This window comes from Scyliorhinus canicula, chromosome 15 (genome assembly GCF_902713615.1).
Source record: "Scyliorhinus canicula chromosome 15, sScyCan1.1, whole genome shotgun sequence".
Classification (NCBI taxonomy): domain Eukaryota; kingdom Metazoa; phylum Chordata; class Chondrichthyes; order Carcharhiniformes; family Scyliorhinidae; genus Scyliorhinus; species Scyliorhinus canicula.
In genome coordinates, this window is record NC_052160.1 from 87,552,093 (window position 1) to 87,565,818 (window position 13,726).

The following is a 13,726-nucleotide window of genomic DNA, read 5'->3' on the forward strand; positions in this document are numbered from 1 at the left end:
GGTTGGCGGGAACTAGATTTCAATCTCGTGGATTCATGTGGCGAGGGATTGGGTGCAGCTTCGGAAGTTTAACTTTACAAGCCTGATGGGTAGAGTTAAGGTCGACTTGCAGAGGTGGAATATTCTCCCGTTACTGTTGGAAGGCCGGGTCCAATCGGTTAAGATGAACAATTTTGCTGAGATTTCTATTGTTATTTCAGTATCTGCTGGTGTTGCTTCCCAAGTCGTTTTTCCAAAAATTTGAGTGACTTATTTCCAGTTTTATTTGGGCGGGTAAGGCCCCGAGGATTCGAAGAAGGATGTGTCAGAGGTAGAGCCAGGCAGGTGGCTTAGCATTGCCAAATTTGCTATATTATTATTGGCCGGTTAACGTGGAGAAGGTGCTGGGGTGGTGTGGGGACCCAGGGATTCTCTGGGTTCAGTTGGAGTCAGTGTCATGTAGGGGGGACAAGTTTGGGGGAATTGGTAAGAGCGCCACTTATGTTGGTGCCGGCAAAGTACTCAACAAATCCAGTGGTGCAGGCCATGCTGAAAATATGGAGGTACCTCTACCAGCATTTTAAGGTGGTGGCAGCTTCAAGGCTGGCTCCCATTTGTGCTAACTATTTTTTTGAGCCGGCAAGGTTGGATGCCACATTTTGTACATGGAGGCTGAGGGGGCTGGAGAAAGTGGGGGATTTATTTTAAGAGGGGAGGCTTGCCAGCTAGGAGGACCTGAAGGAGAAATTTGCGCCGTTAGACTCAGGCATGTTTAGGAACCTCCAGGTGCGGAGTTCCGTTAAGACGTTTATTTTGGTTTTACCGGTGGTACAGCCATCTTCTTGATTGGAGCAGAAATGGGTGGAGGAATTGGAGCCAATACTGGAGGAGGGGATGTGGAGTGAAGCGCTGCAGAAGGTGAATGATACATCGTAGCGTGCGAGACTGAGCTTTATTCATTTAAAGGTAGTGTTTCGACTGCACATCACTAAGGCAAGTATGAGCCATTTTTTTAAGGGGCAGGAGGATAGGTGGAAGCACATCACACACACATGTTCTGGTCCTGTTCTTAGCTGGTGCATTTCTGGAAGTGCTATTTTGATACCATGTTAGCAATCATAAACATTGAGCTAGAACCCTGACTCCTTGCAGCTATTTTTGGGGTTTCCGATTTCCAGATGGGTGTGGGGTCAGGTGCCTTCATCTTCGCCTCGTTGGTGGCACGGAGGTGGATTCTCTTGGGCTGGAGGTTGGCAACATCGCTGAGTGCTTTGGCATAGCCAGGGGATTTGATGGTGTTTTTGCACATCGAGAAGATCAAATACACTGTGAGGAGGTTGATTGAAGGGTAATTCGGAGATAGTGGCTGTTCATGTTGTATTTCAGAGAATTGGTCACAGTTAGCTGTTGGGTGGGGGTTATTTGTGTATGGTTGGTCTATTATTAGAGGTATTTGTTTGTATGTTTTATAATTTTCGCCCCTGATGACTATTCACAAATCTTGCACAATCGACTGCATCAAAATAAAAAGTGGAAATGAGATGGTTAATGTGAAAGAGCATTTGTACAAGCCAAAGATGCTCTACTCAAGTCAGAAGTCCTGGGGCTGGATTCTCTGCCCCGCCATGCCACATTTCTGTTAAACCCCGCCAGCGGGATTCTCCGTTATGCCACCTAGCCAATCGGGTTTCCCATTGTGGGGCAGCCCCACGCCGTCGGGAAATCCCTGGACTGCCAGAAAAACAGAGCATCATGCTGGCAGAGAATCCAGCCCCTGATTTACACAAAACAAAGACCATGGGCCGGATTCTCCACTGGCGGAATTCTCTGTTGCGCCAGAAGTGAACCCACTCCAGTGGGTTTCCTGGTGGTGTCGATTGGCCGCAGTGGGAAATCCCATTGGCAGTAGACGGAAACGGAGAATTCCTCTGCCGGTAAGGGCACACCATCGAGGAACATGTGGCTGGTGGACCGGATAATCCCACCCCTTGACTTTAGCAGCATCATCAGAATCTCTAATATTACTTGGATCGGTTTGATCAACTGTATCAGTATTTCACAGTGAGTTTTTATTCCCAGGAACAACTTTTGAATTTGACATTCCATGCCATCCACCTAGAACATAGAACATAGAACAGTACAGCACAGAACAGGCCCTTCGGCCCTCGATGTTGTGCCGAGCAATGATCACCCTACTTAAACCCACGTAACCCGTATACCCGTAACCCAACAATCCCCCTATTAACCTTACACTACGGGCAATTTAGCATGGCCAATCCACCTAACCCGCACATCTTTGGACTGATTCTCAATTTCCTCCATTTTACTTTGAGTTCACAAATTTCATGATACAGTTCTAACAGTTAATTAGTTTTGCTTTTTAATTCTGCATTCTGATTTGGCAGAATCTCCTTTTCTTGTTCAAGGAATTTTCCACAATACTTTGTAAATACATCTAATGCTCGAAGTTCACCAAATTTTAACTGAACATCAATTTTTGCCAAGATTATCATTTAGACAGTTCAAATCTGCAGTCAAATGTTTCACTTTTCCTGATTGATTTCCAGTTGTTCTCATCAAGTCTCTTTTTTTTCATTTTCAAGCTCCTCTTTTATATGGGCGAGTTGATTTTCTGAGTTAATCAGGTTTCGTTCAGTTGCTTGTTATCTGCAATAAATACCTCATTTTTCTCCATAGTTGTTTTCAAAAGTTTTTTCAGATCCTCCTGATTAACTTTCTGTTGCAATACAGGTGTCATCATGTTACTTCATGTCATCATGTGACAAGCCAAATCATTATTTAGGATGAAATCTATTCCTCCAATAGGTAATTTAGGAATAATTTCCACTGTAACAATTTCATTTAGAAAAGTACTTCTTTAATTGACTTTACACAAAGGTAGGTTTATCCGTTCCATAAATATCCCTTCTAAATACTTTTTCCTTCATAAACCTCCTGGAATGCAAATTGTATAATTGGTCACCATCAATGTCTGATCTGTTCCTGTATCTCTCAAAATTTTAGTTTGTTTACTTATTTTGTTAGACATAATGAGACATTAGGCTCATTTAAATATTCAGATATGGACCTTGCCCAGCGCCAGGCACGAGTTGCTGAATTGTGCCCATGTGTTTCAATATTTCTGCCTGTACTCCTCAGGAACCAACTCAAACGCATTAAGGATCATTTTATTGACGACCTTGTTCTTTTTCAACCATCTGATCAAAAATAGTTTCTGATAATGGCACTTCAACTTCACCTTCACTCTTTGATTTCTCCTCTTGTCTTAACCTGTGACATTGCGACCTTGTTACTACACAATCCGGAAAAATCCCAGGATATTCGTCCTTCAACACTTCAGTTGTCTGATTTTCCACTGGCTTATCAACCACGGTAGGCATCACTCCCACCTGCGATCCAGCTATATCATTACCCAAGATAAACTGTATTCCTGGACAAGATACTTTCTCTATTACTCCTGCTACCACTTCACCACTCTTCACTGGACTTTCCAACCTTACCTTATATAATGGAACACTACTCCTCTCACCCTGAATTCCACATTTACCACCTTTTCTGGCAATATTCTTCCCAAACTACATAACTCCTCATCTCTTACCATTAAAGATTGAACAGCTCCCATATCTCTTAAAATTGTGACTTCTTTACCTACTCCTCCTGATACACATGAGTAAACTTTACCCACACAAGTAAATTCTTTAAAGGCAACTGGCACCTTCTTATCAATCATCTCTTGATCAGGCTATACAATCTTTTACACCTCCTTCACTTCACTTGGCTTTCCTTTCCCACTTTAACAAACTTCACTGTCTTATGCTGTTTTACCACATCAGCCTTTCCAATGCTTTTCTTCAACCACCAACACTGTGACTTTACATGGCCTAGTTTTTACAGTGAAAAGATTTGAAACTTTTCATTTCTTTTCCACCCTCCTGGATTTCTTTTTTAATCTGAGGTACACTCCTTATTAAAAGGTGCACATTGTATTCTTCTCTTTGAAGTTTAGGGAGTTTGAGTCATCGACTAGCTGAGATCTGTATAAAGGACAGACAGAAAGCGCACCCAGTAAACGTGCGCAAGTCAAGGAGACACAGCCGGAGTGAGGCACATCCAGAGTGGGAATTGCAACTTGGTAATTTGGTGCAGTGAGGTAATTTGGTGCAGAGTGGGAGAAGGTGTTTTTTCTCTGCTGTTTTGTTCTCTCTCTTTCTTCTGCAGGGAGAGAACCAGAGAGCATCTGAGACCCTGGGTGAGTTCTCCCAGTGAGCCAAAGAAGACAGCCAGAGTGAGGCACAACTAAGAGTGAGTTTAAGGATAATTTTCTTGACGACATCATAATCTCCAGATGCCTCTTCCAACATTGATGCATACACTTCACTAGGTCTACCGATCAGTTTACTTTCTAAAAGTAACGTCGAAATTTCTTTTGGCCAATTCATTTGTTAGCTACCTTTTCAAAATAAATAAAAAATGATTCCACATCCTTTTGGTCAAATTTTGTAAGTCCTTGTATAATTTTAAACATTTCCCCGCGAGGTTCATGTCTAGAACTACTTCCTTCCTCAACCTGTTCTGTTTTAACTGCCAACATTTTAAGCTGAAACTCTCTCTTTCTACTTTTCTCTTTCTCCCCTTGCTAATCTTTGCACTTCCATTTTAAAATTGTCTGATTAAAGTTTCCTTTTGCAAAGCTCTCTCTTTTCCCTGCATTTCTAATTGTTTTATTTGTAATTGAATTTTAGCTCATTCAGTTTCCTCACTTTGCAAAATACTTGGTCTATATGATAACCCTTGCAATTTTAAATGATCTGCTATGTTTTCCATAATATCACCTTTCCTTACCCCTGCAGGTAAACCCAACTCCAATTTATCTGCCAATTCAGATAGTCTATAAAACATTTAGACAGTTATATGGGAAATGTGGGTGTAGCAGGATATGGGCCAAATACAGGCAATTGGGAGTAGCTTAATGGTTAAAAACTGGATGGCGTTTTCAAGTCGGGCCGAAGGGCCTATTTTCATGCTGTAAACCTCTAAGACCTCAACTGACCCTTGGTTACTTTCTATAAACCTGTCAAAGTTGCACATTCCATTTTTAGAAAGTCTTTGCAATTTCCAATGCCATTTTGGATTCTAACTTGGACAATATACCTCCTCACAGTATCTCCAATTCTTTTGATACTTCAGTATTCCGCTCATTCTTTTTAAGGATTTATAGAACCCACCATTTTACATCCAATGCCAAAACAATTGTTCAGCATCCAGTCTCTTGCTTTCCATGTTTCAAAATATCCCAACGAATTACTACTAATCAGCTTCCTTTCTTTGGCAGGCACCAAACTTTCTATCAACTCTTTTAGGAATTTAGTGCTGGATTTTCCAGCCCTCCCATCGCTGGGATCTTCAGGTCCCACCAAAACTCAGTGGATGTTTGGCTGGCCTGCTGCATCCCTTATGGCAGGTCCTGCCACAGCAGCGCTGGAAACTCCTGGCCTAGTGTCTGCACAGCACCCAGCGAATTTTCACACTAGAGCTTTGCCCAAAATGTTCATTAAAATTGCATTAAAACAGAGATTTATACATCCCTGACTGGACCTATTTGACATTTTTACCTTCCAACTACAGCAAGACTGTGAAAGATCTATACATACCATAAAGCTGGGGTGGCTCTGCAAGGCAGTATCCATCTGAGAGACCTAAGTGACTGTGAGCAGCCATGTTGGCCTCTGACCTTGTCCAATGTTTCATTCATGTACTGTTTATTGTTCAGGATGTTCTTTTAATTCCTTGATAGACCCTGTAAAAAGAGGAAAGCCAGTCATAACAAATTTAAATTATTCTAGATTGAAATGTTACAACAATAAAAATGAGACTACTATTATCTAAAACAGTTCAAGTATGTACATTGCATGATACCTATCAGGAGGTCTTGTGGCGCAGTAGGTAATGTCCCTTCCTCTGAGCCAGAAGCTCCCGATCCAAATCCCACCCCAGGACTTGATGGCCAAGGAAGGTGCTTTCAGAAGGTGGCCAAACAGGTTGAGTGTCAATCTGCAAATCCTTCCAAACACGCCAGTGGCTGGTGGTAAAAATGGAAGAGACTCCTGGTCAGACACGCTTAATGAGGAGTGGCGCTCCTCAATCTATAAGCCCCGGTGACAGGTTAGCGAGCTGTTCCAGGAATTACTAACTATGGAAACAGACAAGTGTCTGCCTGAGTACACCACGAGGTGCGGGAACAGAATTGTAATTGGGAATAATGCCTACCTTTGAAAAATCTATAATATCCTCTTATTCTCTAGAATCTACAAATTAAAAGGTGACTTATAATAAGGCATAAATTTCATTAGAACAAATTTCATGTATACTGTTATGGGCTAGGGTTTAGAGAACCCCAAAGTGTATCATGAAGTTCACCTGACCCACGACTTTTACTAGATTGTAGTATGGGGAGCACACGGCCCACTCTACAGGTGTGATACGGCAGAAATCGAAAAGTATTTTTTTAAGCAAAATAATGTTTATTCTATGAACTCAAGATAACCTTTTTAAAAGATACAGTGAACATCTTAGCAACCATTGATTCAAATTCAAGTCTTTTGATGGCAGAGAGAACAACAGTACACCTGCTTGGTCTGGCTTCAGCTCCAACACTGAAAACAAAACTAAAACATACCCTGCAGCAAACAGCCCAAAACAAGAAAAAAGCTGACAGACAGCCCAGCTCCACCCACACTCTGACATCACTAATAAACACCCATTTCTTAAAGGTACTCCCACATGACACATTCCCCCAAGAAAAAAAAACCCATCAACTTCAAGATGGTTTCATTTTTCACCTTTTCACTATCCTTTAAGAAATGCACACAGTAAATATACTTTTTTGTTTCAAAAAACAACACACGCAAACAGGTATAATAATATAGTCCATTTTTGTCCCGTTCTTCTTCTTCCAACAGAAATCTGTCTCGATTGACAGTCTCTTTGAACAAGAAGGTCTCTGCATGATCCATCCATTTCTCTATGTCTCAGCATTTCTCTTTAAAGTCAGATACTTCAGTTTAATCTGATCGCTGAGTCCCTTGTAATTCTCCAACATAGGAGCATTGGTTTTCACAGCTTTCAGGCCATAAAATGCCTGTTGAAAGTCCGCTCTCCACTGATATTTTCGACGTTTCTGCAGCAAGTCCATCAGTGGAGCAATCACGCAACAAAACCTTTGCACAAATGTTCCATCAAATCCACTCATGCCAAGAAATCGCATTATTTCCCTTTGTCTTGAGGGATCTGAGTAAACTTTACCCACACAAGTAAATTCTTTAAAGACATCTGGCACCTTCTTATCAATCACCTCTTGATCAGGCTGTACAATCTTTTACACCTCCTTCACTTCACTTGGCTTTCCTTTCCCACTTTAACAAACCCCATTGTCTTATGCTGTTTTACCACATCAGCCTTCCCAATGCTTTTCTTCAACCACCAACACTGACTATACATGGCCTAGTTTTTACAGTGAAAAGATTTGAAACTTTTCATTTCTTTTCCACCCTCCTGGATTTCTTTTTTAATCTGAGGTACACTCTCCTTATTATCTCCCATCAGATCACCTTTGCCTCTACCCCATGAGTATTTCTCATGTCCCCAGTTTCTATCCCTCACAGGCTGAAACTGATATTGGAAACCAAGTTATGAACTAATTCATAATCATCTGCCATTACTGCTGCTAATCTCGCAGTTTTAACCCTCTGCTCTTCCGCATGAGTTCTCACTACATCAGGAATTGTATTTTTAAACTCCTCCAAAAGTATAATTTCTCTGAGAGCATCATGCGTATGGTCTATTTTCAAAGCCCTTATCTACCTATCAAAATTACTCTGATCCTTTCAAACTCCATCTATGTTTGACAAAATTCTTTCCTTAAATTTTGAAACCTTTGTCTGTAAGTTCCAGGCACTAGTTCATATGCACCTAAGATGGATTTTTTCACCTCCTCATATGTCCCAGATACCTCCTCTGGTAGTGATGCAAACACTTCACTGGCCCTATCAACCAACTTTGTTTGAATCAGTAATACCCACATGTCCTGTGGCCATTTCATTTGGTTAGCCACCTTCTCAAATGAAATGAAATAGGCTTCTACCTCCTTCTCGTCAAACCTTCGCAATACTTGGACATATTTAAATATATCCCCACCAAGCCATCGACTTTGACGCTCTTTCTCACTACCCTCATCACTGTCCTAAAACTGTATATTTCCCTTTAAATCTGCCAATTTTAACTGACTGTCATGTTTCATGGCCATTTTATAAAGTTCAAACTCTCTTTCTTTTTCCTTTCTCTCTCTTTTTCTCATTCTTTTTCCTCTATCTCTCTTTCTTCTTCCTCTATATCTCTTTCATATTCAAGTTTACAAGAGACATTGCATTGAGTGCAACAAAACCTTTCTGTCGCAGTGCTGCTCTTGATGTGCTGTACATCACACTGCCAGTACAGACCTGTCCCTGCCCGCCATCCCTATACTGAGCAAGCGTTAGATAAAAGCAAATTACTGTGGATGCTGGAATCTGAAACCAAAAAGAAAATGCTGGAAAATCTCAGCATGTCTGGCAGCATCTGAAGGGAGAGAAAAGAGCTAACGTTTCGGTCCGTTGACTCTTTGCCAAAGCTGGCAGAGAAAGTGGGAAATATTGATACTGTGGAGTGAGAATGAAAGATGAGTCATAGCCACAGAAACCCAGGGAACCCGGGTGCTAATGGCCACAGAAACCAAGGGGAAAGAGTGCTCATGGCAGTCCCCAGAGAGAACAAAGGATGTGAGGTTTCACAGCTCTGGGATCCCAGGTTCGATTCACGGCTTGGGTCACTGTCTGTGCGGAGTCTGTACGTTCTCCCTGTGTTTGCGTAGGTTTCCTCCGGGTGCTCCGGTTTCCTCCCACAATCCAAAGATGTGTAGGTTAGGTGAATTGGCTATTCGTGTCTGTAAAAGGTTGTTGGGGTTACAGGGATAGGGTGGAGGTGTAGGGATAGGGCGGAGATATGGGCTTAGGTAGGGTGTTCTTTCCAAGGGCCGGTGCAGACTCGATGGGCTGAATGGCCTCCTTCTGCACTGTAAATTCTATGATTCTACGATTCCACATGGACAATGTCCCAGAGCTGGGATCAAACCCAGTTATGAGCGCCACCATGCCGTCCAGAGTACTGTCAGCTATGCCTGCTATGCACTGGGCCGCAGCTGCTGTTGTGGACGAAGGGAGGCTGGAGACATAGGGCCAGCTCAAGGAGAACCCTGCAAGAGGAGCCTGCCCCAGAAGAGCAGGGATCAGCTGATGAGGCTCAAGTGTCAGCTGTTCAACAGGCCAAGGAGGAGATGTGAAGAAGGTGCTGCATGAGGGCACATGTATACCATTGGCACCTGTCCTTTGAAGAGCTGCCGAACCGCTTGTGCCGCCAAAGACTTCAGCTCACCAGAGAGACCGTGTGTCACTTGTGCCAGGTGGTGGTGCACGGGGTTTGGAGAAGGACATCCACTTCCGGTAGCCGTCAAGGTGACGGTCGCCCTGAACTCTGGATCCTGCTGCTGTGTACCCCTGCCTAGGTTACTGATTAAGTTTTAGAGTACCCTGTCATTAAAGTGTATCTCAGGGCCAGAACTCTCCTTTGGAAGACTACGTATTGCTGCTGGGACTGAATAGCATGCGCTTTGCAGTCCTGTTGGCAGCGCTATTTGGAAAGTGAGTCAGGACATGCAAGTGGGTCAGCACTCTGCCCACATGAATCTTTGGGTTTTTCCAGGGTCAAGCAGGGTTTGCACACAGAGGTCAGGGATGTCGTCTACAGTTTTCTGACGCTCCTGCCTGTTATGGGCCACCTTCTCCTAAGGGACACAGAAATGAGATGCATGAAGGCGTGTTTGAGGGGGAGGGTGGGGGGCGGGGGCTGGTCTATAGCTGTTGGCATGTTTGTGCAAGGCACCTGGCCAAAGAGGACAGGTGTTGGGATTTGGTGAAGGGTGGAATGTAGAGGAAGATGCAGGCAGATGGGGTTTGGTTGGCCTCGTGGGGAGTGATGTAAGGATTGACAGACAGGAGTGATGCCAGGGGCACAGGTGGAGACTCACTCGAGCTGCCACGAGGTCAGTCATCATTTTTCTTTTTTTGTTAAATATTTTTATTTAGGCATTTTGTATATACATTGAACACAGCCAAAACCAGAAATGAGAACAAACGGGAAACCTCATAACAAATAAATAAATAAGACCCAATCACCCCCTCCCCCCATCCCGTCCCTGTTGTTTTATGCTTCTTCATGTAGCATAAGTTGCTTCCTTGATGTATGCTCTGACAAAGGAAGGTTCAGACTTGGAGATAGGTTTAACATATTTATTGAACAGTTAACAATTCTCCTACTTGAGTTCGACTATCCTGTTAATCTTGCTATAGTAACTCAGTCTAACTAACCAGCCTGCTCTAAGCCATGCGATGGGTGTGATGCTTCTGATCTGCCCCTCTGCTTTTCCCTGAGTGTCGCCTGTGGAAAGAGAAAAAGCATGTGTGCCCAGCTCTTTTATATGGGTTGCCCCCTTGTGATAGTGTCACCTCTGGGTGTCTTGACTGCCCATTGATCATGTCCTATTCCATATGTTCATTAGCTGTATGTCTGCATGTCATGATGTCTCTGGTGCTCCCTCTAGCGTTTCCTTAGTTGTAGTGTATTTACATTAACCCCTTGTGTATTTACAGTGATGCATATCACCACATCCCCCCTTTTTGTGTTACATATTTTCTGTACAGTGTTAAAGAAAATTGAACAAAATAGGTAGATAAGTGATGACATGTACAAATCATGATGATATTGATGTTTATACAAACCAAATATTATTTATGAGTCCAAAATTTATGAATTAATACGGTCGAATGGCTTTCTTCTTTTGTTGATGAAGTGGCGATGTTGATGTTATCATTGCTTTGTGAACGCCGTCAGTGTTCCTGCGCTTGAGGAACCAAGAAGTCATCAGGAGGTGTGCAAATGGTCAAATCACGTCATTGTCTGATTTGGACTTTTTTTCTATGCTTATGGTAGCCATGCAGTATGTCATCTGTGTTGTAAGCTGTTTGCTTGTTCGTAGTGGAGCAAACTCATCTACCTTGAACACTGGTTTGTTTGTTTTTAGTGGAGCAAACTTGAATCGGTGAGATGTGCTGTCATGCCATGGTATGGCTGTACTCTTGCCAGCGTTAGGAGCTTTGATGTTACATTGTCCTGCATTTGCACAGTTGTACCATGTTGTACCAGTTGTTGTTCCAGTGTTGTTGTTTTTGTCGTGCTTGTGGTGACGTTGGTGCCTTTGGTATGCTTCTTGTTGTTGTCTTTGTTGTTGTATTCCTAGGTTTTGTTGTTGTGTTTGTTGCGCTCAATGACCACACCGAGTGGAGAATTCGAGTCCTACACAAAGTTACTTGTGTCAGTGTCTTTTTTGGCATCTGCTATTGCATTGAGTGTGCCGTCTCTGATTCCTCAGTGCTCCCCGTCTGGAGTCATGTCCAGTTCACTGTAATCATCTATGGCTTGTCGATGCTCCTGTCTGGTTCACCTGAATCAGCTTTGGTTTCTTGACACTCCCCGTCCGGAGTAATTTCAGGTTCACTTGAATCATTTGAGGTGTCATTTGAATCATCTGAGGTGTCTTGATGCTCCCCGTCTGGAGTCAAAACGTTCAGCAATGCATTTTCTTGTGGAGAGGCTTGAGTGGATGAGGTTTGAATTAACGTGATGTCACTGGAGTCACTAGTAGCCTCACTTTGATTGTCGAGTGCCTCTGTACATACTAGCTGAGGTCTGTCAGTCACGCTGAGATGTCGCACATCTTGTATGGGAATTGTGAAGTCTTTGTCACTTGTCGCACATACAGTGGGTAGACCTTCAGTGTCTTCTTGTCGGTTAAATGAGCTGGGTAGAATGTCAGAGTCTTCTTCTGATGGCTCAAATATTTTGGGTAGACTGTCATAATCATTTTGTTAGTCACGTGAGCGTGGTAGACTGTCATAGTCGACTTGCTGTGCACTTGAACGCGGCAGACTTGCATCGTCTGCTGCTGGTTGCTCAGATAAGGTTGCTAGACCTTCATGGTCTTGTTCATGCAAGAACTGCGCTCTGGGTTGCTTCCATTGTGGAGTCTGTCAATTAGCTTGCTGTGGAGGCTTGGACCGCTCTCTCTGTGAAGCCTGGCATCGTTCCCTGTGTGGAGTCATGCAGTGGTCTCGCTGTGGAGTTGATCTGTGCGCTCTCAACGGAGTCGTGCAGTGGTCTCGCTGTGAAGTCTTTCTGTGTTCTCTGTGTGGAGACGTGCAGCAGTCGCGCTGTGGAGTCTGTCATCGCTTTCTGTGCAGAGTCGGGGACACTATGTGGGGCGTGGACCACTCTCTGTGGAGTCGGGGACACTTCGTGGTGCATGGAGCACTGTTCCTGGTGCATGGACCACTAGTGTGGCGTCAGGCCGCTCTCTGTGGGAGTGTACCTCTCTCTGTCTCTTGGTGTCAGGCCGCTCTCTGTGGGAGTGTACCTCTCTCTGTCTCTTGGCGTCAGGCCGCTCTCTGTGGGAGTGTACCTCTCTCTGTCTCTTGGTGTCAGGCCGCTCTCTGTGGGAGTGTACCTCTCTCTGTCTCTTGGTGTCAGGCCGCTCTCTGTGGGAGTGTACCTCTCTCTGTCTCTTGGTGTCAGGCCACAGCAGAATCCTGTACTTCTGGGTTAGGATGTCATCTGTGCTGGGCTGAGGATCCTGAAATCCGAAGCACTTGTCCATGTCTGTGTCGGATTCTTCACTGTACAACACATCTCGTTGCTGTTCGGATTTGGTACTGAGTTCGCCACGTCCAAAGAAGAAGTCAATGCCTGAGTCGTAGTCTTCAAGGACCAAATTATTTCTTTGGACATTGCTAACTGCTTGTTGCAGGGTTCTGCAGAGGTTACTTTCAGCTACTGGTCGAAGTTCAGGCATTGTGCTGTTGTTCCAGGTGAAAGAATTGTGTTTTACGGCTTTAAATTTTTTTTTTCTTATTTTCGGGCATCTCCCCTTTAAGTGGGCATGGTCTGGGGCCTCTGATGTTATGACGCTTGTGATGTAGAGCGTAAAAATGGATTGCCCATGCGCAGATCGCTTTTCCTTTACTTTTGTGCCTTTTTCGCAACTGCGCATGCGCAGAACACCGTTCTGCTGATTTGCGAGCTTTGGGGAACTGCGCATGTGTGGCTCCTTTCGCAAGATGGCCGCCATTCAAAATTGCCGTTTGCTGCTGTTGCAGGCCTACCTTCGCCTCGTCGTGAGTATTGGCGCCTCTTTTACCGATAACTTTTGTGTTTTCTTCGTCGTATTTTTCAAACTTGTCCAGGGCTGCCTGGCAGTCTCTCTTGTCTTGCCCTTTGGAGTACTTGAAGGTCTTGAAGATTTTTGCTGCACTTTCACCCGGAATGGTGGGTAGAAGCTTTACCATCTCAGCATTGCCATGCCATCTAGGTTGGATGCTACCATGTAAATCTCAAATCTCTGCTTGAATGCATGCCAGTGGGCACTGAGATTGCCGTGGTACCTGGGCTGCTGAGGAACTGGAATCTCGAACATCTTGCCTGGGTGCTGTTGTTGGTAGTCACGGATCTTGAGTTGAACTAAATAGATTCAACAGGGCACTGCTGGTACCATGCTGTGTTATGCTTCTTCATGTAGCATAAGCTG

The 13,726-nt window shown here is 43.9% G+C and overlaps 1 protein-coding gene across 3 annotated transcripts in view; it reads right to left on the bottom strand.

The window, feature by feature from the left end:
* Positions 1-13,726, bottom strand: part of LOC119978769 (bile acid receptor-like) — a 185,180-nt gene that overhangs the window by 87,874 nt on the left and 83,580 nt on the right. Inside the window, exons 1-2 of one of the 3 annotated variants that reach the window (XM_038820629.1) lie at positions 5,917-5,996; positions 5,652-5,797 (exon numbers count right to left, since the gene is read on the bottom strand). In XM_038820629.1, coding sequence (XP_038676557.1) covers positions 5,652-5,748 — 97 coding nt within the window. In that variant the 5' untranslated portion in view covers positions 5,749-5,797; positions 5,917-5,996. Of the gene's footprint in view, positions 1-5,651; positions 5,798-5,916; positions 5,997-13,726 lie in introns of those variants that run through there. The other 2 variants (XM_038820630.1, XM_038820628.1) reach the window with 2 other exon arrangements.